Source organism: Onychomys torridus, chromosome 1 (genome assembly GCF_903995425.1).
Source record: "Onychomys torridus chromosome 1, mOncTor1.1, whole genome shotgun sequence".
In the NCBI taxonomy this organism is placed as follows: domain Eukaryota; kingdom Metazoa; phylum Chordata; class Mammalia; order Rodentia; family Cricetidae; genus Onychomys; species Onychomys torridus.
This window is the reverse complement of record NC_050443.1, coordinates 126,754,266-126,780,301: the sequence shown is the minus strand read 5'-3', so window position 1 is coordinate 126,780,301 and position 26,036 is coordinate 126,754,266. Positions and strand designations below refer to the sequence as shown.

The window sequence follows — 26,036 nt, the reverse complement described above, 5'->3', positions numbered from 1 at the left end:
CAGGCAGGCTCCCAAATGAAAAGGGAACGCATAATGCAAGGCGGTAAGGAAGCCTGGAGGGAAGGCACTGCCTAGCGCAAAGAGGAAGCCGCATTTACCCTCTGGGGAGGCTGGCGCTGCCCGCATTTATAAAACACTCTCTCCTTCCCCTTCTTCCAGTTCAGCGGGTCTCTCGGGCTGTGGTTTAAGTCCTTTTGAAGTGTTACAACCACTTTCTCCTCTTTCAATTAACAACAAGAAAAGGAAGCTAATGGCTTCCTGAGCCTGGCTGTAAATATTAACAGAGTCTGGCCGCCTGGCCTGAGCGCCCACCCGCCCGCCCGCCCGCTCCCAGCCTTCCCAGCCTAGAGTCAGCTTACAGGAAGGAAGGGCAGGCAGCTCCCAACACGTATGATGATCCCCTGGCTCAGGCACCTCTGGCATGGGGGGGATGGTGAGGGGGCAGGGGGTACTTGACTGGGCAGGAATCTGGAAGCCATATCTGGGTAACTTGGGTGACCACAGGTGTGTGGCCTGGAGTCCCTGGAGTCCCTGGAGTCCCCAGCTTGTGGCTTTGAGTGAAGCTAGTAGTATATCTAAGGAGGACTGTCTGTTTAGCTATTTGAGTATTTGAGTGTTTTCTTGTTTTCTTTTTAAACTTTTTTATTTTGGAGACAGGATCTCATGTAGCCTAGGATGCCATCAAACTCACTATGTACCTAAGGCTGGCCTTGAACTTCTGATCCTCCTACCTCTACCTCCTGAGAGTTGGGAGCAGCTGGAGTAAGGGCTAGCAGACCCTGGGATCCATGCTGGATCCCCAGCACCAGCAGAGGAGACCTGGGATCCCTGTGACCCCGTCGGCTTTCTCTTGGGAGGGCATTCATTTGGGACTACCCATCAGGTACCCATGAGCCACTGAGACACAGAACCAGTAAAGCTTCAGAGTCCACCAGGGGCCAGGAGATGCTCAGCCAGTGCTCACCACACAAGCAGGAGGACCTCGGCTTGGGCCCCAGCAGGTCAGCAATGTGCCCCCTTAATTCCAGGCCTGGGGAGATGGAGATTGGCCTAGTGGGTGAAGTTCTGGAGCCCAATGAGAAACCCCACCCCCAGAACTAAGGTGGATAGCTTCTGAGGAGTGACTCCTGAAGCTGACCTCTGCCCCCCACCACATGCACACACATACCTGCACATGCCCATATACCTGCACATGCCTGTGTACCTGCACACAAATAAATGAAAAGAGCTACAGTGTGAGAGACCAGGCATGGCGGTGCCCGCCTGTAATATCAGCACTGGGGAGGCAGAGGCAGGAGGATCAGTGTAAGGCCTGGGCTACATCGTGAGACCCTACATCAAAAAACAAAAAGCCACCCAAATGTACATACACACACACACACACACACACACACACACACACACACACACAACTACAGAGTCTATCGCCTGGCCTGTGGGACATGTAAGAGTGCTCAGAGATGGAGGTAGGGGCAGGCAGGGAGTCTAAGGGGCCAGTTGAGGGCACCATAGTGGGGTAGACAGGGTCAAGAAGCCACTAATATTGCTGGCAAAAGTAGGCCAGTTTCCTGAAACAGGGGTTCTGACCTTAGCTACTGGCACCAGGCTCATCATCACGGCTCCCCAGGCCTGTCAAGGCCCTCCTGGGCATGGGGTCAGCAAAGCCTACTGAGTAGGGAGGGCCTGGTCAGGAAGGGCAGCCTCCTAACTGGGCATGGGTAGACAGAGGGCTAGCAGCTCCCCATGGGCCAGGGACTGCCACTCCAGCCCCATCCTTTGATTAGAACCACTGCTCCTGGAAGTGGCAGTGGAGCAGGCCAGGCCGGGGCCTCCATGACCCACTCCCAGGTTAACGGTCCCAGACACCCTGGCAGACCCTCCTTTCAGACAGCCATCTGTCCCTCCAATAGTCCAGATGGGTGCCGGCCACCCTTGGCCCGCCCTGCTTGGTGCCCACTCACAGCTCTGCAGCCCAGGAGCTCTAGTGCCCTTGCTCAGGTTTCAAAGTCACAGACCCACTCTGGGCAGCCAGGGCCTCTTTTGGCCCCTCCATGCTCTTGTCTCCCCACTAACCGAGTGATGCCAGTCTCTCCCAGCGGTAGCTCTGATCACTTCTACTGCTACTGCTTAGCTATGTTGGGAGACCAGCATCCTAGAAATCTGGGGGTCTCTTTCTCCCTAGCTCTGGCATCTGCAGAAGCAGGACCCTGCAAGAGAGGATATAACCCTTGCAGGGCAGGTGGCATCTCTTCCTCCCAGCACCAGGGAATAAAGTCACACCTGTGACCACAGCTGCCCACACATGAAGGGAGAGGTATCTGTGGCAGAGATCCTGCATTTGTCTCCAGAGTAGTGCTGCTGCACACAGCACCCAAAGAATGACACCTGAGGTTGTCATCTGGCCTACACACATGTGCACATACAGCCACACACACATGTGTACATACAGCCACACACACATGTGCACATACAGCCACACACATGTGCACATACAGACACACACACATGTGCACATACAGACACACACACGTGCACATACAGCCACACACATGTGCACATACAGACACACACACATGTGCACATACAGACACACACACGTGCACATACAGCCACACACATGTGCACATACAGCCACACACATGTGCACATACAGCCACACACACATGTGCACATACAGCCACACACATGTGCACATACAGCCACACACACATGCACCTCTGGAATTCCGCTCCTGCTGGTCTCCCTGCTCTGGTTGTGTCTGTTTTCACAGGCAGGGACTGGCAATGGTGGTGTAGGGATTCCCAAAGGCACCGGTGACCTGGCTGGCACACACATACCGGTCCCTTAAAATCAACTTAGCAGAGTGCAGGCCAGGAGGGTTCACACTGCCTAAGCAGACTCCTCCAGGGTCCTGCTGGGTGCAGCCCTGCTTCCAGCGCAGGAGAAGGAGGTGGGCCCCCAGCTGCTCCACCACAGCATCTGGAGCCCATGCTGTTCTCCTCTGCCAGGGACTGCCAAGAGCTGAGGCTCTGAGGAACCACCTAGGACACTGGCCCTCTGAGGTGCTCCCAGGAGCACCCAGCTGCTCTCCAGCAAGGAAAATGGCTGGCACCCACCGAATACCAGGCATGTCTTCAGGGAGCAGAACCTGTAGGCTTCCTGAGTCAAGTCCATGCCTGTGACCCTGCTGCTTCCTGTCACCAGCCCAGTCCCCTCACTCTTATATCTCCAGTTTTCCACACACGAAAGTGATTTGCCTAGATTGCAAGCAGGGTCATGTTTTCCCTGCCTGGACACTCCCAGCAGGCTCCATGTGGCTCTTGGTATGAAGGCCAGTCCCCTCAGCACACCCATCACGGTTCTCCCAGGGCAGGTTCCTACCCCTCCCCCAGCTTCAGCCACTGCCGCCCATTGTCCCAGAGCTTTGCGCTCAGCTCTCTGAGGGTGCAAGTCCTCCACTCTGAGCCTTTGCAAATGCTCTTCCCTCTGCCTCCATTACTCTTCCTACCCAGTTCTCTACTGTGCTGGCCTTCTTCTAAGAGCGGTTTAGCCCCTTTCCTGGCCTGTGTCTCTAGCTCCATCCCTGTGGCCTCCACCCCAGCCCACTGCCCCATCACTGTGGTGGCGGCATAAGGGGAGTGACCACCCTCAGAGATGAAGGAGAAGGGAGCAGGCCCGTGTCTGGCCATCCTCGGGGGCAGTAAGCAGCCTTGGAACAAAGTCTGTTTGATCACAGCCCCTTCATCTAGAAAAGTAGGATACAGATGTTGCCTGCAGCCTGTAGTCCGAGCGAAAGCAAATCCCACTTTCCCAGCTCACTCCATCTCCAGCCTGCTGGCTGTGATGGGAACTCTGCCCTCTGAGCTACAGGGCAGCTCTGTCCAAGGAGGGGGCAGTGTGTTTTCATTTCAAGTATGATTGGCTAAATGACTAGCCACAGAGCCCACCTGGGTTTGCAAAGCACACACTAGGCATCTGATTAATACCATGCACATGAAACTCCATCCCTAAGAGCCAGAGGTTGAAGCAAAACAGGCGGGCTAATTGCTAATACAGGAATTAATATCGGCAAGCATAGACCTGGAAGGCAGCATGAACAGTAAAGCTAAATCCGGCAGCAAGCCCCGAGGGACAGAAATGGGCTGTACTGCCACCGAGTTCTCATGTACGGTCACGGGAGCTTGAAGGATGCCATAATTATAGGACAGAGAGATCTTCCCCAGGAAGCCCCCAGCCCCACCCCAGAACTCATCGCCTTCCCTCTAAGCTGGACCTGGGATGTGTCTCACATTGTAGTATCTGCTAGCTACTGGCTTCCCCACAAGGTTCAAACTTCCTATAGAACTGGGCTCCTCTGGTCCCCAGTGCACTGTACAGTGCCTAGAGCATGACTGGACTGAGCTTGCTAGGTGAGATAGATGGATTGTTGAATGGATTCTAGGGATAGATAGCTGAAGAGATGGATGGAAGGAAAGTGGATGGCTAGATGGATGCATGCATGGATGGATGGATGCTTGGATAGATGAGTGGGTAGGTGGGTAGATGAGATGAAGGACAGATGGTTGGATAATTGGAAGGATGAATGGATGGATGGGAAGGAGATGGAAAGGGATGGATGGAAAAAAAATGGAGAGGTTGAAGGCATGAGAAGGCCTTGGGAGGAACCTAGAACCTGGAGGTGCTGTGTTTGCCCAGCGGCACAGTCCTGCTTCACTGGGTCTTGGCATGGTGTGGGGAGAAGGGGACTGGGCTAGAATTTGGAGCCCTGGGTCTCCTGCAGATTGAGTAATTTTGTAAAGCCCTTCCCCACCTTCTCAGCCTATGTGACGGGCTGTCTGTCCCTCTCTGACCCTCCAGCCTGGCCAGGGCTTAAGGGAGATGGTGACACAGAGATAGATACCAGGAATGGATAGAGGGCCTGGCTCCCTGCAAGGTAGTGGTGTGAACGGGTCCACCACCAGGCTAGCCAGCCCTGGGAGAGGGTGAATGGATTAGGGGATAGATGGTTGTCTTGCCAATACTTTTACCAGAGTTGTTGGTGACAAAAGGAACCGTGTGTGACAAAGAGCTGACAGATGGAAGCTTTTCCTCAGTAGACTTTAAACAGGTTTCCTGGTTCAGAGACTAAACCAGAGCGTGGACACAGAGAAGGTCCAGGAGAGAGGTCCAGCCAAGCTGCCCTGTGGGGCTAAGGAGAGCCCCCATTCCTGGCCTCTTAGGGCCTGACAGACTCCTTAGTTACCCCCCACCCCCAATGAAAGCATCGACAGTCACTGCAGGGGCATGGCTTCTTTCAGTCTAGCAGGGCTCTGGGGCACATTTCCACATTTCTTCCAGGCTATGTGGTGCAGTGGCAGGAGGTGGCTACCACTGGCCATAATTAAGCACCCACTAGTGGGAGGAGCCACAACACTACCCAGGGCTCACACTGCCAGGCTGACTTGGAAAGCCAGTACATGTCTCAGATACCTGAGAGGCCCCTCCAGAAAGGAGACCCTAGCTGAACCTTCTGTCTACACACTAGAGGTCTAAGGGAAGCAGCAGAGAGGGTGGAGCAAGGAAGGCCCAGGAGAGCCTCTCACTCAGACTCTGGGTTTTTCCAGTGAGAAAGCAGAATGAGGAGTAGGTGGGTGCATTTATTAAATACCTACTGTGTGCATGGCACTGAGTCAGGCACTGGAGTATCCAGCCTTCATATTCTCCCATTGTACCCTGTGACATCACTGCCATTATAACTGTGTGCCTAATGCAGGGAGGGAGGGATGGCGTGAGGATTCTCACAGGGGGGGGGGGGGGGGGTGTGGAAAGGCCCACACGTCACATGTGCGCACTATTACAAATGTGTATATGTGCACATTCCTGTCAATCCCTATGTATTCTCATGTCCGTGTGTAAATGTGTGTCCATGTGTATGCATGCATGCCTGTGGTTTTATGCATTCCTGGGCACATGTGTGTGAACATCTTGATCATGTGTTTATCTATATGTTGCATGTGTTCATTTTTGCACATATGCATGGATTTAAATGTGTGCAGGGATGCATATATGTATTTGTATGTGTACACTTCTGTTTTCATGTTTGCCTAGTTTTATGCATGTGACATATTTGTTCACATGCTTGCACAGATGTCACTGTATGAATTAGTCTCACTGGGGACAGTGGGACTGTGGGAGGTAGGGATTGAAATGGTGAGCAGGCTGGCTAGGGCCTAAGGATGGTAGGCCAGCACTGACTAGCTCCTGAGGGCTGGAGGAACCCGAGCACACAACCAGTGGGTGAATCTGCCTTCTTCCTGGGCCCGTGATTTCAAAAGCAGAACTCTGGTTTGTGTCTTTCGTGGAGAGGCAGTTGGGGTTTAGGCTCCAAGGACACAGCTCCCATTCTGCGTGTGTGCGGTGGTCTAGCTGCCCGCTCCCACCCCCAGCAGTATAAAACAATTTCCTTGGCCTGTCCAGGAAGGCAGATGACCTCACTGGACTCTTTCCATCTCTCGCTTTCATAGAGAAATTACAGTTTATAATTGGATGAAATCACGCGGGTGGTAATAGCAATAATGGCTTAGGCTGCAGCTACCACTGCCCCCTCTGCCGGAACAGCCTTATCTTCCTTCCTGTCCAACCTGCCTGGGACACTTGCCTCTTGGCACCTGCATCCCTGACTGGCCCTGGCTACTCTGAGATTCTGTCTGGCCTCCTAGGAAACGTCCCAGGGAGTGCCTTTGCCCCATCATTCCTTCATACACCGACCACATACTTTATTCTTCCCATGTGTTCCCTGTGGTCTCTGAGGGCTGCAGCCATGAACACCCACCTCTGCTCAGCACACCGACTTATTAAATATGCTCCCTAGATGTGCCAGCTGCAGGTACTGAGCAGGCCTTGAACCTTTGCAGCACCTTTGGTCCTACAAAGGAAAGTACCTAGATGCAGCGGAGCCAAACCAGAGCCTCAGATGTCATTAAAGCTCCTTTCCTAAGAGGGCCACCTGCAGGGGAGCAGATGCCCGAGTTGGGCCTTCTTGGCTGGCTAAGAGAGGGAGGGGTCAGCTTTGCTTTGTTTTGTATCCCTAGGGACAGCCCGCAGCACCCAGGTCTCTACAGAAGGAAGGGTGGCTGGGTGTGGAAGGCTGGCCCACAGGAGACAGCCAGCTGAAGCAGGGAGGTCAGGGACACTGGAGACCCAACTTCATGGACCCCTGGAGTTGGGTTGTTTTGGAAGCCAAGGCCAGGATGGCCCAGTTGGAGCCTTCAAATGACATTTAATTCAGAGAAGCATGGGCTGGGGAAATGGAGGCTGCCCCAGGTTTGGTGCGTGGCTGGACAAGGCCAGGAGCTCCCAGGTTTCACTTATTTATTTATTTAGTTTTGTGTGTGTGGTCAGAGAAGGATGGTGGGAGTCAGTTCTCTCCTCCTACCATGGGTCTTCAGGCTGGTGCCAGGTATCTTCACCCACTAAGCCCTTTTGCCAAGCCTCCAGACTTCATTTTTCTCTGCCCAGTCCTTGCAGGCAATTACAAGGAAGGGTTGTGCATATTACTTGGATTTAAAAAGTGTAAGTACTGGGGACAGTAATCTCAGACCCTTGCCAGGCTTGGAGGGAAGTGGTATTTGTTCAAGGAAGGGGAGCTAGGAATGCGGCTGAGCAGTAGAGGCTTGCAGAGAAACCCTATATTGGAAAAACAACAACAAACCCAGAAGCAGTGAGAACAAGGGGGTGTGGCCATGGCTCATCCCTGGGGCTCTTGATTTCCTCGGATTTGATTGCTGGTGTTGCCTTTGGCAGGTGAAGAAGCTGGGAATAGGTGAGAAGGCCTCACTCTTGACAGCCGTGCCCAGGGGCTGAAGCAGGAATAACCCACCCTTCTGGCTCACCCATTCCAGAAACTTCTCTACAAACAGAAGCAGCCAAGCAGACCAGCCTCTGCCCCCCAAAGTAGCTTCCCAAAGTGGGGCACGCAGGCCTGACAGCTCAGCAGTGCGAGGCACTGTGGCTACAGCCTGTGGTGAACATCTGAACTCCTCAGAGGGGTAGCAGACCCACCCCCACAGATGCGGCCTGAGTGGCAGGAATACTGATTCTTTGGAGAGTGGCTCCCTCTCAGCTCTGTCACGCAAGAGTGCTCTCTGCACTGGGCCATTCTGCCAAGGGACTTAAAGGGATTTTAAAAAGAAAAAAGAAAGAAAGAAACCCTGGTAAAGAAAAAAGGGGTAACAGCACTACAGAGGCATTTCAGAAGAGGTGCGGCCTGTGGACAAAGGACCAAAGTTACAAAGAGCTGCGGTGGACGTGGTGGCCAGTGAAAGGCCACACTCCCTGGGGACTGACATTGAGCTGTAGGGCATGCTCTGCTCAGGAGTCCCCGGGGGTGCACACAGAACACATACCCCTCACTCCAGAGAGCCAAGTCAGCAGTGCCCGTGGCCTAGGGTGCCAAAGATGCCGCTTGGGGCCCGCAGCCACATCTGAGGCCTAGCCACGGGAAGATTCCTTACTCTCTGCGTGACTCCTTGCTCCTGCTGCCCGAGAGCTGCAGGCTGTGGTTGAGTACTTCTGGGTCTGTTGGTGACATGGAGCCAGGGATGTGAGCGTGGCCTGGAATTCTGAAGCAGTGACCCCAGTGGGACCCAGTGGCTCCAGGGAGCAGCAGCAGAGGAGGTAAGAGTCTGGGGTGGGTGTGTGTGTGAGGAGGGGTGAGAAAGGGTTCCTGGTGGCCCAGAAGGGTGACAAGTCTTTTTCCACCTGGAGGGAGCACAGTGCATGGAAGGGGCAACTGAGTCCTGCCCTTTGGACAACCCCCGCCCCCTCCGCATTGGAAGGCCTCTGCTTGCTGGGGTAGGGGTCACCTGCAGGGCTCTGACAGGTGTACAGGAGGAGACCACTTGGGAGTAAGCCACAACAGGAAGGGTTTCCTCCTCCTGGGCCTGGCCACCTGCTCTGTACAAATGGGACGACCATGAGGTCTTGTGATGAGTTAGGCAAGAGCTTAGGGGACCAAGGCCATCAGCCTTGATACCTGCTACCCTTGAATAGCAAGAATCCCAAGATCTCTTCTGTTTGGACCTGCCCTGCTCTGGTCTGAGAAAGCTGTGGTGGGCTGATCAGGAGCCACCACCCAGCAGCACCTGCACCGACCTCCAGTACAGCCCTTTTGTTGGCTAGAGGGAAGAGACAGGTCCAGAGAGGGGACTGAGTGCCTCAAGGGCACACAACAGGTGGCTGGCTGGACCAGCTCCTCCTGGGCTCCAAGAGGAGAGGGGTAGTACCTCTGCCAACAGTAATCCCAGCAACCTCAGAACCCCTCAGCACCCTGGGCAGGGCAGGGAAGCCCCAATTCATTACCAAGATGGAAAATGACACTTCCCCACGCTCTGCCCCAAGAGAGGACCTGATTTATGACTGCGCCAGGGCCTGGGACATCCGTCAGAGCCGTGTGCTGTGTACGCCGTCTGCGGGGGCATTAATAGCCGTGTTATTAGCCACTGGCGTGAAGGATGCCCTGCGGATGGGCTATTTGCTGTTATTTATTATAAAGGCGCGACAACCTAGCAGCAGGGCTGAGAGCACACCGCTGGGCCCCGCCTGCCTATGGTTCTCCTTTCTACATCTTCAACCTCCTCCCAGCCCCTAGGAGGAGCTAGGGGATAATTCCTGGGGCCAGGCCAAACCAGAGGGGAGCAGCAACCACCTCCTGTCAATCCTGGTGCTCAAAGCGCTGATGGAAAATCTGCTCAGCCGGCTTTGTGCAGCCTCACGGTACCCAGAGGTGGAGAAACACAAAGAAACACACTGGGCTTTGGGGCAGAGGTGCCAGAGATGGGCCTGGGGGTGTAAATGAGGGCAGGTCCCCTCCTTGAGGTCTAGAGCCAGAAACAAAGCCAGCTACTTCCAGAAGACTCTTAAGAAGAGCCCATAGACTGGTGGCTGGCAAGAGGTGCTGGTGAGCTGGGGCATGTCCTGTCACCTGCTCTTACAAACCTGTGGGGAAGGGGTTGAGAGTTCAGACCTTGGAGAGACTGCTAGAAGGCTCTGTCACTGATCCTATCCCTGCACGTCTATAAAAGGCAGATAGATGGGCTCCGAATCCTCTTCCTCCCACTCCCAGGGTTCTGTCGGTTTTCTGCTCTTGCATGCATTCATGGCATGGGCCCTTATGGAGATATGCCTGTAGCTGCACAGTGCCAAGCTGGCCACCAAGCCAGGCCTGCTTCTCCAGAGCAGCTGGCCGTGAGGAGCTCTGGACAGCAAGTCTGAGGCCCGTGTGGGTGGCCAGCCCTTCATAGTTTCGACTTTCTGACTCTCCGGACCGCTCTAATGAGGACACCCAGGCCATCACGGCCTCTGGAGTGGTACTGATGGGAAGGTCTCACCTCCATCTTTTCTCCAGCTACCTAGTTCTGGGCTTTAGAGTATAGACCTGTCTCGTTTATTCAAGATGTACACTGGGGAGATAGCTCCATCAGTGAAGTGCCTGGGTCCCCAGTGCCCACATAAAAGCCAGGCATGATGGTACACATCTGTAACCCTAGCACTGGAGGTGGGGGCAGAAACAGGCGGATCTCTGGAGATCCCTGGCCGGCCAGCCTAGCCAGTCAGTGAGCTCTGAATTCTGTGAGAGACCTATCTCAAAAGATAAGGTGGAGAGCGAGAAATACATCCCATGGCAACCTCTGGCCCTCACATACACACAGAAACAAGGTATGTTTACAGACCCTCTCTGGGCCAGGCTCATTGCTGGGCACAGGCTAGGCCACACCTCAGCAGAAGTTTAGGTCCAGTGGGAAGAGCCAGACACGTAATAGATGTCCAGGAAACAAATAGGAATCCTCATTCAGAGCAGGGCCGATTGATTGCCTGCTTCTGAGAGGCCCCAGCCTCCATGCCTGCCTGGGATTCCTTCCAATCAGCAGTTCCTACATACCTGCTCCTCTCTTCCCCTACAGCAGTCCAGGCTCCCGCAGGAAACCAAGGAGCTCAGCAGCAAAGATCCCGGACCCAGCCCTGGTCTTGAGGACTGTCACTGACTGTCACATGCCCTGCTGGCTCTGTCCCTTCTCTTCATTCTCCTGCCCACTGGCACTAAATCTGCCTCTTTTTTTTTTTTTTTTTTCTCCTTCCCCAAAGGTTAAGTCTCAGTGGAGGCAGCTTTACTGCAAAGGGACCCAGGCGGCAGTATCAGGTGGAGGACCGTTTCATTAAGAGATGCTGAGAGAGAAAGAAGGAAAATTACATGTGTCTCCTTTCATCTCCCTCCCCCTTCCTGGCCCTGCATAGTTTAATATCGAATACTGCTATCAATATAATTAACCTCTTAAGACACAATTTGAAAGTCTTGTTTTTTAAAGCAATTCACTTTCTCTGAAGCCAGGGAGGACTTCCTGCTGCCCAGCCCCACCCAGCAGCCCACGCGTTTAGGTGAACTCGAAGTTCATTTCTGGTGGATTTGCATACCTGTCTGCAATTACTGCCAGTGATAACGGCTGATACATAATGCATGCGGCATGAAATTAGAAAAATAATTAACTTTGGATTTGAAAAGAATCCCCGCCCCCCAACTCTCCAGGCATTACAAATGCTGAGTGCTACCACTGGACAAGGACTGGGGGCCTAAACTGTTTGGGGTGATGGGTGAGACTGGTTGGCACCCCAGAGTAGCCAAAACTAGAGAATGCTAGAGTCAGGGTGTGCAGAAGGCGCCCCCATGGCATGTGCTGGAACAAGCTTCAAGTTCCTGGGCCTCATCTGTAACTTACCATAATGTGGCTAACGAAGTGACTCAGGCCAAGCTGAAAGTAGCCTATTTTATCCTCACAAGACCCCAAGGAAGTAGACTTGGTCCCATTTCACAGACGAAGCCCTAAAACCTGAAGCTACCCCTCTACATAGGCCAAGGCTGAGAGAAGGCAAATCTTCGGGGTAAAGAGGCTGCCTGGGAGGCCTCCTCCCTCAGGATTGTTTGCAGCTAAGTCCCAGAAGTAGCTGCTAACTACTGGATGGGAAACTGAGGGACCCTTTGTTAATTTTTGACCGAGATAGAAGCAGCCCCAGCAGGGTAGGGCAGGGTAAGTGCCAATCACTGCACCTCGCTCAGCCTTCTGGGGGGGAGGGGGACTGAATGCTTAATCTGCCTCAGCATCAGGCTCGGCCTTTTGGAAGGACCTGAAAGCCTCAGAAGACTTAGGGGAGTCACAGTGAATTCCAGGAGGGGAAGAGACACCACCAGAGGCACTAGTTTGAGGGTGGAGGAGGAGAACTTGGAGGATCTGAGGTCCACAAGAGCAGTCTTCGTTATTCAGCTTCAGGAAACTTACATCCACATGAGCACATGCATTTGCCCTCTCCACAGGCATATTGTGATCACAGGTCACCCCCTCCTAATAGCCCTGTCTGGAGCCCCATCCCTTACCCCAACCATGGCAGTGGGGAGACGCACAGCAAGGCTTGGGTCAGTAGCATTGTGGCACATGACATTATGTTCCCTTGCTGGCTTTGGGAAGTGCCTGGGATGAACTCTGTAAAAAGAAAATGGCATCACTAAGTTCCATGGCAGCCACAAGGCCTGAGCCAGTGTCCCCAGAAAGACGGGGCTGTGGCCACAGGGCTTTGGCATCAGGAGCACAGCTTGCGCCTCCCCAGGTCTGTGGGAGCAGTGGGAGCAGAGGGCTGGCTGAGGCCATCACAGGACAGACACTCTGAGCCCAGCTTCAAGATGAGAAGTGTACTTGGGAACACGGGGCAGAATGGAATGGCTTCTCCATCAGGTCTGGCCAGGCCTTATTCCTAGAAACATGGGGTTCTCAGCAGCACATAGCAGAGGAAACAGACCCAGAGACCCATGGAGCATCTCCCACAGCAGAGGTTAGGGCTTGGGGCTGGGGCCATCTGGACTTTCTTTTCTTTTCCTTTTTTTTTTTTTGTTTTTTGTTTGTTTGTTTGTTTGTTTGTTTGTTTTTTGTTTGTTTTTTGTTTTTTGTTTTCCGAGACAGGGTTTCTCTGTAGCTTTTGTGCCTGTCCTGGAACTCACTCTGTAGCCCGGGCTGGCCTCGAACTCACAGAGATCCACCTGCTTCTGCCTCCCGAGTGCTGAGATTACAGGTGTGTGCCACCACTGCCTGACATTTGTTTCTAATGGGAGCCTAATCCTCAGCATCAGGATGTTACTCACTCCCCCTAGGGAGCTGTCTTTACCGACAAACAAAAGGAGGAGCTGGGCTAGGAGGCAGGGGCGTCTGCCCACTCTTCCATCATCTCCCAGCTTGTCTTCCTTTAAGAATGCACCCAGTCAGCTCAGTCCCTCCCCCTTTCCCCGTGTCCCCTCAAAGGCCATAAAATAACTGCCATCCCCCATAATAGTATGGTCATGCCAGGTCTTGGATCTGTAGCTGCCCCTGCATGTGGTCTCAGCCAATTTCCCTCTCAGGAGTGGGGGGACACATCGGTGTAGGCACTGGATGGCCACAGGTGTACGCTAGGAGTTGAATTTCCCCAGCTGGTGGCTGTTTACAGACACCGCTTAGATGCCTTTGCCAGGTAGAGTGGAAGCAGAGCTAGACTCTGGAGGATCGGGGTCAGAGAGCTTCCAGGATGTGGCAGTGGAGCTGAGGCCTATGGGCAGAGAGCATGCTGGCCTGTGAGCTGAAGGCCAGCCCACACTGGGATCAGAGTGGCAGGGACAAGCTATGTAAAGACCCTGGGGAAGCGGAACAGTGTGTGCAGCATGTCAGAGTGCTCAGGGCCCTGGGATTTTGCAAGCTGAGCTGCAGCCCCACCCTGTCTCCCTCTCTAGGGCTGGAAGAGGGGGCAAGCACAGTGGGCACAGTGGACACAGAGCATGAAGAAGAGGCACAGAAGGGCAGTTAGCACAGGCTATCTCTTTGTATAAGGAGGAGGTGGGTAGCCTCGGGAACATGGGCCACACTTAGGAAGGACATTCTGTATGTGGGGCACTCTGCACACAAAATCTCATATTACCTTAAATTCTCACATAAGGGCAACTGTCAACCACATACATAGACGAGGAAGCGGGAGCCAAGAGAGGACATACCGCCTAATTAAATCACATCGCCTGGAAGTGGTACGGGCGGGTCTTGAGCCCACGGCACTCTGTCCTGACCACTGGCAGAAGCCAGTAATTGCCCCAGGCTACCCTCAGGCTACCCTCATGCCCCTCTCAGGCCTCTCAGCCAAGAGAGGTCACCAGCCTGAACTGTCTCTCTGCACCCCTCCAGTGGAGCGTCCGGATCCTGCTGTCTGTCACAGAACTGTGGGGCTGTAACTCACACGGCACTCATCTGTGTGATCCCCACAGTGACAACCAGTGATCCCGTAAAAGATGGGCAATTTACCAGGTTTAATTTGATGGCCACATAAACTATCAAACACAACAAGGGAATGAGAAGGCCACCAGGTGTCTGGTCAGTTTAACGGCTCCTCTAGAGAGGCTGTGGTCTCCCTCCCCAGCTGGGTCTGTCCTGTTCCTGAAACTCCTGAGGCTGAGACTGGAGTTGGCCTTGGGAAAGCAAGGTGGCCAGGGACGCTTGGGCAAGATGGATGGGCAGCAGATAGGGGAGTGGAAAGGCCTTGGGTCCCTGCCTCCCACTGCTGCTCCATTATCCATTAAACATCTCTGAGAGGTGCAGTTTAGACTCTATTATGATGCAGAGTCTCGGGAGGCTGGGGACTGTGGCCATGAGCTAAATGGGAGGAGAACAGATGTCCATGCCAGAGACTGTGGTGGCAGCCTTGGCTTTGGCCTTAACAAGTCTGGCTGTGCTCAGGGCACTGGCCCAGAACAGCCAAGGGCAGAGGCTTCCTGTGTCCCTCAAGATAGAACTCATCAGCTGGCCAGGCGCAGGTGTCTTCTGTCCAAACTCAGGCTCAGGCAGAAGTAAGCTATTTGGGTGTATATGCTGTCTTTAGCTTTGGATCCCAAGGTAATGAGCACAGCAAGAGGATTAGGTCAGGCCTGGAGCAGCTTGGGATGCCCATACCACACACAGAGCAGCAGGAGTCTGGTGAAGACAGGAGAGCCCTCAGTCCCAACCCATAATAATGCCCAGGCTGGCGAGGCCTTGGTCTCGGTGGATTAATGGAGTGATGCAGTGAGATTCTAGGTCTAGGGGCACATCTGGATTCCACAGCCTCCTGCCAGCAGGGCAGTGCTTCAGTTTCTTCAGAATAGGTAGGTACCAATTTCTTTGTAGAAATTCTTGACAAGGGCCTGTTGTGTACCAACAGCTAGGCTAGACCCTAATGGGTAAGAGACCCCAAAGCCCTAAAGTAAAGCACATGCTAACTGGTGATGATTCTGTAAACACCGAGCAGAGAGAAGGCATATTCTGGGGTTACGGTTTTTGGCGAGGTGACCAGGAAAGGCCTCACATGTAGGAAGTGTGGGGCAGCATGTGTCTCTGAGGATCAGCTCTGGGAAGAGGGAAGTATGACTTGGGGCAGCAGAGTGGGTCCAGCTGCTTCAGAGGAGAGGGATGCAGTACAAAATATCCCAGTGCCTGCTAGCTAGCTGGAGGTGGAGGAATGGTGGGCAGGTGAGTGGAGGGGCAGGCTAGAGAACACTGCAAGACACTGAGTGAGAGAGGCATGGGAGAAGAGGGGTCCAGGGAGCTTCCGCGGGGACCAGCTTGATGGCAAGGCTTCTGTTGAGGACTACCAAGGAAACAAGGCCATAGTGGACCCCAGGACAAGGTAGAGGGTGGGGCAGAAGGGCCCGGTGTGCAGGGAAGGCCACAGACTGTGGAACTGTGGAGCCGGGCAAGTGGGCCAGGCAGGCTGGGTGAGTGAGTGAGTAGGGAGAGAGATGGATTGGACAAGTGATGCATGGCTGAGTGGGTGGACAGAGCGGAGGCCACCTGCAAGAACCAGTGGAGGCTGCAGGGTTTTCGCAGCGTCCTGAGGGGGAGGGAGGAGACCACTGGATAGAGAAGAGCTGCTGGGAACAGAGAGGAACAGATGAGGGAAGGGTGCGGTGCAGTTGAGAAATGGAGACACCTGATTCCCAGAGCATGCTGGTGAAGTCCCCACTGGTCACTCTGCAGGAGCTGGTCAAGCTCCACACTCCAGAGCTATCCTCCCAGAGAGAGAAGCCGTCACATTCTGCCCTGAAAGCCTCCTTGACCCTGAGTTTTACTGCAGACCTCTGCTAGCTGTATGAAGACACCCTTTTTACTGAGATTGAAAGATAATTTCTCTTTAATTGATTTTTTACCACTGTGAACAGTAAAATAATGAGAAAACTCTATGCTGCAATTTTTCTATTTGCGAAAACTGAAATTACACCTTGCAGAAAAATTTCCTCAGCGTGCAGACACCTCCCTCCTTTATTTGTCTCATTTCTTTAAATCAAGAAAGCTGATTGTGTGTGTGTGTGTGTGTGTGTGTGTGTGTGTGTGTGTGTGTGTGCATATGTGTGTGTGCCCTGTTCTTTCAGCTGGGGAGAGGCTAGGTATGGAATAGTTCCCCAGAAAACACACAACACCGAGCCAGGAGTCAGGTCTGTATACACTTCATTCCTCTGTATATGAACACATGGTTGACAAACAGGACGTAGCGTTTCACCACCAGACAATGAGCTCAGTGCTCTCCACTGCCCACCAGTGACAATGTCAGCTGTGTCTTTCCTGAAGGTTGTGGTGACACGCCTCTTGAGCTCACAGCCTCCCAGAAACAAGCTTTTCCTTCAGACCCTGAGTCCATTCCAGAATTAGGCCTATCCCAGTCCTGTTAGAAATGATGGTTCGGGGTTGGGGATTTAGCTCAGTGGTAGAGCGCTTGCTAGGCCCTGGGTTCGATCCTCAGCTCAAGAAAGAAAGAAAGAAAGAAAGAGAGAAAGAGAGAAAGAAAGAAAGAAAGGGAAGGAAGGAAGAAAGATAGAAAGAAAGAAAGAAAGAAAGAAAGAAAGAAAGAAAGAAAGAAAAGAAAAGAAAAGAAAAGAAAAGATGGCTCATCCATGTAATCTATCCCACTGGCCGGCCCCATTTGCATGACCCTTAAAGATGGCTTATGATGAGCTGTGAGGTCACAGCCCCAGATGCAGCAGCCCACATTAAATGCCCTAGGGTGTTGGCTCTTCTCAAGGACCAGACCCTCCTGATGAGATTCACAGTGAACATCAGTCACCCTGGCCAGGGAGCTCACCTGTCTCCAGATTGGCATAAAACAAGTCTCCCTTGCCGCCTGGCCTCAGCCCTGCAAGGCCCAGCTTTCCTGACTCCCTCCCCAGGCCCTGTCACCGTCTCACACTCAGCACACCTATCTTGTGCTCCTTGCAGGTGTTGAGGCTCCAGGTTAGGTGGGTCAGGCCTCCACCCGCTGTCCACCATGGTGGTGGCACACCCTACTGCCACCACGACCACCACACCCGCTGCCACCGTCACAGCCACTGTCGTGATGACCACAGCCACCATGGACCTGCGGGACTGGCTGTTTCTCTGCTATGGACTCATTGCTTTCCTCACAGAGGTCATCGACAGCACCACCTGCCCATCAGTGTGCCGCTGTGACAATGGCTTCATCTACTGCAATGACCGGGGACTCACATCCATCCCCTCAGACATCCCTGATGATGCCACCACCCTCTACCTACAGAACAACCAGATCAACAACGCAGGCATCCCCCAGGACCTCAAGACCAAGGTCAAAGTGCAGGTCATCTACCTGTATGAGAATGACCTGGATGAATTCCCCATCAACCTGCCCCGCTCCCTTCGAGAGCTACATCTGCAGGATAACAACGTGCGCACCATTGCCAGGGACTCATTGGCTCGCATCCCGCTGCTGGAGAAGCTGCACCTGGATGACAACTCCGTTTCCACCGTGAGCATCGAGGAGGACGCTTTCGCTGACAGCAAGCAGCTCAAGCTACTTTTCCTGAGCCGGAACCACCTGAGCAGCATCCCATCGGGGCTGCCACACACACTGGAAGAGCTGCGGCTGGATGACAACCGCATCTCCACCATCCCGCTACATGCATTCAAGGGTCTCAACAGCCTGCGGCGCCTGGTTCTGGATGGCAACCTGCTGGCCAACCAGCGCATTGCTGATGACACCTTCAGCCGCCTGCAGAACCTCACAGAGCTGTCGCTAGTACGAAACTCGCTGGCTGCCCCGCCCCTCAACCTGCCCAGTGCCCACCTGCAGAAGCTTTACCTGCAGGACAACGCCATCAGCCACATCCCCTACAACACACTGGCCAAGATGCGGGAGCTGGAGAGGCTGGACTTGTCCAATAACAACCTCACCACACTGCCTCGAGGCCTGTTTGATGACCTGGGGAACCTGGCGCAGCTGCTTCTCAGGAACAACCCCTGGTTCTGTGGCTGTAACCTCATGTGGCTGCGGGACTGGGTGAAGGCACGGGCTGCGGTGGTCAATGTACGGGGCCTCATGTGCCAGGGCCCTGAGAAGGTCCGGGGCATGGCCATCAAAGATATCACCAGCGAGATGGACGAGTGCTTTGAGGCGGGATCTCAGGGGAATGTAGCCAACGCTGCTGCCAAGACCACAGCCAGCAACCACGCCTCTGCCACCACGCCCCAGGGCTCTCTGTTTACCCTCAAGGCCAAAAGACCAGGACTGCGCCTCCCCGACTCCAACATTGACTACCCCATGGCCACCGGTGATGCTGCCAAGACATTGGTCATCCAGGTGAAGCCACTGACGGCAGACTCCATCCGAATCACATGGAAGGCCATGCTACCTGCCTCCTCTTTCCGGCTCAGTTGGCTGCGTCTGGGCCACAGCCCGGCTGTGGGCTCTATCACAGAGACCCTGGTGCAGGGGGACAAGACCGAGTACCTGCTGACAGCCCTGGAGCCCAAGTCCACCTACATTATCTGCATGGTCACCATGGAGACTGGCAACACCTATGTGGCTGATGAGACACCTGTGTGTGCCAAGGCAGAGACGGCTGATAGCTACGGCCCTACCACCACGCTCAATCAGGAACAGAATGCAGGCCCTATGGCAGGGCTGCCCCTGGCTGGCATTATTGGTGGGGCCACAGCTCTTGTCTTTCTCTTCCTGGTCCTGGGGGCCATCTGCTGGTATGTGCACCGCGCTGGTGAGCTGTTGACCCGAGAGAGGGTCTACAACAGGGGTAACAGGAAAAAGGATGACTACATGGAGTCAGGGACCAAGAAGGATAACTCCATTCTGGAAATCCGAGGCCCAGGACTGCAGATGCTACCCATCAACCCATACCGCTCCAAAGAGGAATACGTGGTGCACACCATCTTCCCTTCCAATGGCAGCAGCCTCTGCAAGGGCACCCACACGATTGGCTATGGCACCACACGGGGCTACCGGGATGGTGGCATCCCTGATGTGGACTACTCCTACACATGAAGCTGGCCACTCCCAGTGTGCTCACACGGCTCTGTCTAGCCCGCTGCAATACCAGGAGCCAGGAAGAGGAACTCCGCAGTGACTTTCCCAGCAGAGAGTGTAGTTTGGGGAGAGTTGGTGAACACAATAGTGGGTAAAAAAAATAAATAAATAAACACATAGAAGGCAAGAGGGAAATTCAACATTGTTGGAGACACAATTTATACCAGATCACGAGAGTTAAGGACTAATAATCTAGCAGGAAGGGTTGAATTGGGACTTTTTTTTTTTTCCTGAGCCAGATTGATACTACCTGTACAACATTTGTGTACACCTCGAGCTCCATCCAGGGCCATCGGAAAGAAACAGATGACAAACAGACATGATGGCTTGGAGCCCCCACACCACCATCCTGCTGCTCACAGTGACAGCTCAGTGAAAAGGTTTGGAGTTCCTCACAAAGGAGCCAGCGGAAGAAGACTTTGCTATGGAGATACTGTCCTGAAATCTCTTCCCTGGTTCTTCCCATGCTGTTTTCTTTCCAGATCTGCAGAAATATGGCGTCCTCCGTGGTATTCTCCGAACAATACCATAGTCAATTAAAAAAACAAAAACAAAAGAGTCCAACTTTTCCTTCCAGTGCCGAGCGCTTCTGTTCCAGTCACCGACCTCCGCAGAAGCTCTGACCGCGTGGAGGTGCATCTGTCTGCCCGGCATGTCGTGTGTCTCAGTACAGATGGGTAGATAGAGCTGCGTGTCTGCCCTCTCCACACTTCTGGGGACAGTCCTTGACATTTCCTCAGACAATAGAGTTGCAAAATTTTTTGCTTTCTCCTAGAAATCATTGAGTAAGTAAGTAGACCATGTGTGGGGTGAGAGTGAGGTGGAGGGGAGGGGCCTCGGCCAGGTGGTAGGAGGGGCCTCAGTCCAGGTGGAGGGGAGGGGCCTCAGCCCTGGTGAAGGGTATTGCTATTTTTTAGAGGCGCTGGTATCTGCATCCCAGTGGAGAGTTAGGCAAAATCTGGCTGATGGTTTGGGTTCCATCCTGTCAACCTAGAGCCAGGCCACTCTCCTTTCCAATATGGAAAAAAGCTTTCCTTGATGACCAGTGCCCTCCCTCTTAGATCCCGTCTCCACGATAGTGTTTACTCTTTCTCCTGGGACAGGTAATTAGTGCAGGGACTGTTTATAAATATATGTGTAACACACACACACACACACACACACACACACACACACACACACACACGTCAGCTGGCTAGACCCATTTGTTTCCATGGCTGCTCAAACAAAGCCCAGAAAAAAAGAAAAAAATTTTTCAGAAAATCCCTGGGAGAGACACACACACACACACACGCACAAAATCTCAACCAAGCCCACACCAGGGGCTCTGTTCTCAAAAGGGAAAAATCAGATTTCTTTGTAAAAAACATCAACCTCCAAAAGGGTGCTGACCAGGGCCCTCAGAAGAGCTAAGATTTTATTCCCTCCCTGCGGAATCAATGTGGTTATCATTTATCAACTGACACCACAGTGTGGTGAGCCATGAGATTTAAACGATGATAAAATAATGACAGCAAATCCAGAAAGGAGGAAGAGCAGTGCCTGCGGTTCTGACGTCTGCTTCGTCCTATACTGGGGAGCCCGGGTCACCATCTGTCCATGTGTTTCTTTGCCCTGCACTGAGAAAAAAGTCATCAAAGCAAGACACTGGTCTGAGGTCGGCCGCATGAGAAGGGGTCTAGCTCCTGACTGTGTTTTCAAGATACCTCTGCCACTCTGTCCAAAGCAAAGGCAGGAAGAAGCGGCCAGCCGGCTGCCCCAAGTGTACCTGGGGGGCCATCCTCTTGCTGGACATTAAAGAGCCAACTGGCCCTTCAATGAAGAGATGAAATACAAAGAAATGGACCAGCAGGTGCCCCAGAGTAGTGGACAGAGGAACAGGCTCCTGATCAGAACCCAAGGGGTCATCATACCAAATGGAGACCCCAGCCCACCGGCCCCAGGGGACGGCCAAGGGGTGTGGACATGGATCATTGGAAAGGAGACCTTTCTTCCCTCTTCACCCTAGTCATTCCCCACATAATGAAGTCAAGAGAGAAACGCTCCCGAGCCTCAGATTCAGGTCTGTATAAATGGGCACCCTGGAGCCCAGCTGTCCCCAATGACCCTAATACTAATAGCACCCTAGTCCTGGTGGCTTAGGCAGGCTCCTCAGAGGAGGTCCATCTGTGAGGAACAGGTATGTGAAGGAGAGTCCCAGATGCTGAACAAGTCATCAAGGCACTATGCCAGCCTTTCCCGGGGTCCCAGGAGAGTAGACCCCAAGTTCCCACCCCTACCTTACACCTGTAATTGACTCTGTCCCCTAGACTCACCCATGTTCCCCTTTTCTACTCCCTGCCCCAGAAGGGTCTGGTCACTTTCTTTGGTGACCAGGAAAACTTTTGGAGCTGCTTGGAGATTCAGGAACTTGTGGGCCAAATGCTACAGCTGTGGTGAACTTCCTCCCCCATCACATGGAGCAAGACTGACCCACAGGAGGCTTGGCAGTCACAGGCAAAACTTGAGGACCAGATCAATCTGCTCTAGTGGGGCTCACTCCACATTACCCCCAGTTGGAGAGCCCAGGGCTGGCATTGCCCCTAAGGAGCGCTACCACTGCCCAGCCATGACCCTGCAGCCCGAGAGCCCTTCCTGTGTCATTTCTGCCTCTTCACGGCTTAACCTTTTCCCAGTACTCTTTATTCTGTGTGTGTTGAGGATGGGAGAATATTGGAGACTGAGTCCAGGACCTAGCCATGCAAGGCAAGCACTCGACTACTCAGTACCCCACTCCCCAGCGTCCTTTTGGAGAGCCCCCAAGTGTGACCTTTGTCCCATCTGCAAAGGAAACAGAGAACCTGCCTCCTGGCCTCATGTTACAGTAGAAGAGGTTGAGGGAAGCCAGGGTTGACCCTGGGAGGCCTGTGGGATCCTGACCCTCACAGTCTCTAACCAGCCAGAACAACCTCGGTGGCCTCAGCCCTGAGGAGTGTATTCTGTGGCATTTAAGCCAGTGACACTTCTTTGGTTAAGTGGTTTACCCTTCGTGGTAATTAGATGCAGCGATTGGAATCTCTTTTTCTATTACATGGCAATTGTACTTTAAATTTCCTCTTTAAAAAAAAAAATGGGGAAGAAAAGGCATGGAAGGAGAGGCAGCAGGGCCACGGGCATTTGCATTTTGCGAATGAAGTCTCTGGTAGGCTCAGCTCAGGCGTGGGGCCCAACGTATGGAATGCTTAAGAGATTACTAAGAATAAAATCTATTAATTAGTCATACTCAATTCCACAGACATGACGTGAATCAAAAGCTCCTTTCCCCTCCTCTGCATCCTCTTCCTGAGGAAAAGCCTCCATCTTCCCTGAAAGGCCACCTCCTGGCCTGCCTCCTCCTCAACATGGAGCCCTTCTGTGGCCCTGTGTGTAGGATCCTGCCTTGGATAGCAGGTGCTGGGACACTACCCCTTCCTCACCCTGGGCAATGTTGACAGGGGAGGTGACAGCCTCGGGAAGACCACTGTGGCTAGGAGTCCAACCTTCCCTTCCTGGAGCCAGAAGCCCATACCTGTTCCATGAAGCCAGCCTCTCCTTCCTTTCCCAGGGCTTCCAGTAGGCCAGCTGCCCAGCTCAGCCCCAACAAGGGAGCCAGGAGCCTGGTATGCAAATGTGAGGCTTCTGTCCGTGCCCCTCTTTAAAATGAGGGTGACCGGGCTGGAGACTTGCTTCACGAAGGCCCTGTGAGAGCAACCCTCCATGCTGAGTCTGGAAGATTCTAATGGGCAAAAGCAGTGGGGGAGCCGCTGCTGGGTAGGAAGGGCCAGTGTGGACTATAGAAGGGATGGGCAGTGTGTCTGGAATGGTCTCCCAGCCTGAGCGTCCTCATTCATTGCCACTGGCAAGAGGAGTAAGGAACAAGCCAGAGCCATGCTCAGGACCCTTCCCACCCAACCCCAGACAAGTGGCAGTTCAAGTCCTAAAGCCATCCTTCTTCAGACATCTGCTTTCCGCTGATCACACCAGGGAGGGGCCGGGCCTTCAGAGCCTCTTGCTTATGAAAAATACAACAAGGAAAATTGGATGCAGCAGCTGGGGAGCTAGGCAGAGGCAGCAGGGATGGGCTCCAGTGGGCATGGTGGCCTGTGTCCCCCAAGGGCCAGATGACATGGCACAAGCAGGGTCAGGACGGCAGGCCTCCCATGAGCCACGTTCCATACTCACACAGTGTTGCAGGTGACAGCAGCTGATGCCGAGGCTGGATGGGAGCCAGGGGGAGCACTAACAAGCAATTCACAGGCTTTCCAGAGAGCAGAGAGAGAGGAGGCTTTTTTTTTTTTTTTTTTTTTTTTGGTAAGGAGGATAAAAAGGCTCAAAAATGCAAATCATTACCGTTTACAGCCAAGCGAGTCTGCTAAATTGATTAGAAGAGATAAAATTCCTTGGAGGTGAAGGGAAAGGGGATTTTTTTGGGGGTGGGTGGGTTATGAACCTGCCCCAAGTGGCCGCCCACACAGCAGGCATTTTCCAGGCCTGGATAGGAGGGATAGCAGATGTCCCTGCCCAGATCCCTGAGGAGCTGGCATCTCTAAGAATTGCTGGAATTGAAGAGCTCTGGTTAGGGGACAGGGTCAGGAAGGGTCATGTTGCTAATCCCTGGGCAGACTGATTCTGTCATATCTGGATCAGAGGAAGCAGCCTGTGCCATCAGGTAGCAAGTAAGACTCCAGAGCCCTGAGATATCCTGCATCCTTAGGCTAGGGATCTGCTGCTCTCTGGGGCCAGAGCAAGAGTGAGGCCAGCTGTAAAGAGAACACTGAAGGCCAGGAGAGGGAAACCTGGGCCCAGCAAAGGAAGCAGTCAGTGAGCTCCCACTCCCGGGAAGCATCCACGCATTATCAGAGGATGTGACAGACAGCGGCCTGAGCTGAAGTCTCTGTCTAGAAGATTCTGGCTGCCATGCTTGCTTTGCCATAACCCGCAGAACAGGACACACTAAGACATCTTTCCCCAGTCTGCTCAGCAGGTAGGCGAGGGGGTGGGTGGGGGCTGATAGGACACATGCTGGGCTCAGTACTCCAAGCCCCAGGATGTCCCTGGACTTGTTCCCTCGAGCCCAGCTGCCTCACACCCAGGAGTAACCCACAGTCTGGACACTGCCAGCCTGCCCATCCATCACAGCCAGCTGATGGTGCCTGGGGCTCTGTTGGAACACACACCATTTTTTTAGGCATTTCCCATTCTTTTGAAGCATTCCAACTATTTGTATGAAATGTCCGCACTGGCTTCTTTAAAAAAAACGGCTGATAAGAAGAGTCCCTTTGCAGTCTTCCTACCCTTCAATTTTGTGTTTTCTTTTTCTCCACCTCACCCCTACCTCTTGAGCCTGGCACTAAACTTCTGATCCTCCAATGCTAGCTCCTTTTTTTTTTTTTTTGAGGCAGGTTGGCCTGCGAAGACCCGTGTAGCTGAGAATGGCCGTGGGTTTCTGGTCCTCCTGCCTCTAGCTCTTTCAGATTTTAATGTATGCTTTTTCTCTGACTTGGGGGATTTCGTCATCCCGGGGGGCACTCCCATGTTCTCATCACAATGGGGCTGTACCACACAGGGGAAGGGCACCAGCACTCTTCACATCTTCCCTGACCTGTGTCCAGACAACTCCAGCCTGGGGCTGCTCCTGCTTCCGGAAGCCACCCTGGGTTCTCTGAAATCACTGTCACAAGCCCTTGTTGCTGAATTGTCCAGCTTGTGCCAGGAAAGAAATGTGGGTATGTGGTGGGCAGCGTGCCTGGTGGGTGGGTGGATCGGCTCCACTCATACAGCCCCACTCCCCAGACACTGCAACCTCATAGTCAAGTTATCAGCAGTTTGGTTCCTACCCACCCACCTGGGGTCACTGTGGGCACCAGCAGGGGACCTCTTACCACCCTCCCTTCCCACCTGCTATCTGTTCAGTCACGGGGAAGGCCTGAGGGTTGGCAGTGAAGGGCCACCTTCTGTCCTGCACCTGGCTGGTGGCCTGGCCGGTGACCTGGCGAGGAGCGGGGCTCACCTGGGCAACTCCTCCCAGAAGCACCCCACCCTGCTTTGCTTCAGGACTGGCATATCTCCAGCAGACAGGAAATGAAGATTCAGCGAGGTCTGGCAGCAACCACAGCCTGAAAGGGTGACTCAGTTTCCCTTCTCCAAAATTTGCATCAAGTGGGTGAGGGAGATTGGCAGAAAACTAGAGACCTGGTTGGGGGGGGGGGTTTACCGGAAACAAGAGCCAAAGCAACAGCCTGCCTTGCCTGCCACCCTTGCAGAGTCCCCGCACCCCAGCCACCCCCCCTGGGAGGGGCTCATCAGACTTTCTCTTCAAGACAGAACTACAGTCAGAGCTGCAGCAGGCCCCAGGCTGCCACTGCTCACTCCCGGCCCGTGGTTCCAAACCGCTCTCAGCCCGCCTGGGATGGGAGGCAGGGAAGCAGGCCCTCCACGCCTACCTGTCCTGTGACCAGTTCCATCCCTGAAGGTTGTAGGTACAAAGTAGGGAAGCCCTACACACCAAACCCCAAAGTAGCCTTTGGTGTTTTCCCCCAGCATGACCACCCGAGAATGGATGGCCTCAACCGAGAAGCCATTTGGGCATCCAGGGTACAGTGTGAGAATGAGGTCCTGGT

General features: G+C 53.6%; 2 protein-coding genes across 9 annotated transcripts in view; one reads left to right on the top strand and one right to left on the bottom strand.

The window, feature by feature from the left end:
* Positions 1 to 23,711, top strand: part of Flrt1 (fibronectin leucine rich transmembrane protein 1) — a 76,981-nt gene extending 53,270 nt beyond the window's left edge. For 3 of the 5 annotated variants that reach the window (XM_036203527.1, XM_036203517.1, XM_036203538.1), the window contains 2 exons: positions 7,783 to 8,655; positions 17,283 to 23,711. In XM_036203527.1, the coding sequence (XP_036059420.1) occupies positions 17,332 to 19,356 (2,025 nt within the window). In that variant the 5' untranslated portion in view covers positions 7,783 to 8,655; positions 17,283 to 17,331 and the 3' untranslated portion in view covers positions 19,357 to 23,711. Of the gene's footprint in view, positions 1 to 7,782; positions 8,656 to 11,121; positions 11,295 to 17,282 lie in introns of those variants that run through there. The other 2 variants (XR_004946313.1, XM_036203548.1) reach the window with 2 other exon arrangements.
* Positions 1 to 26,036, bottom strand: part of Macrod1 (mono-ADP ribosylhydrolase 1) — a 142,397-nt gene that overhangs the window by 84,884 nt on the left and 31,477 nt on the right. The gene's annotated exons all lie outside the window — the stretch shown is intronic.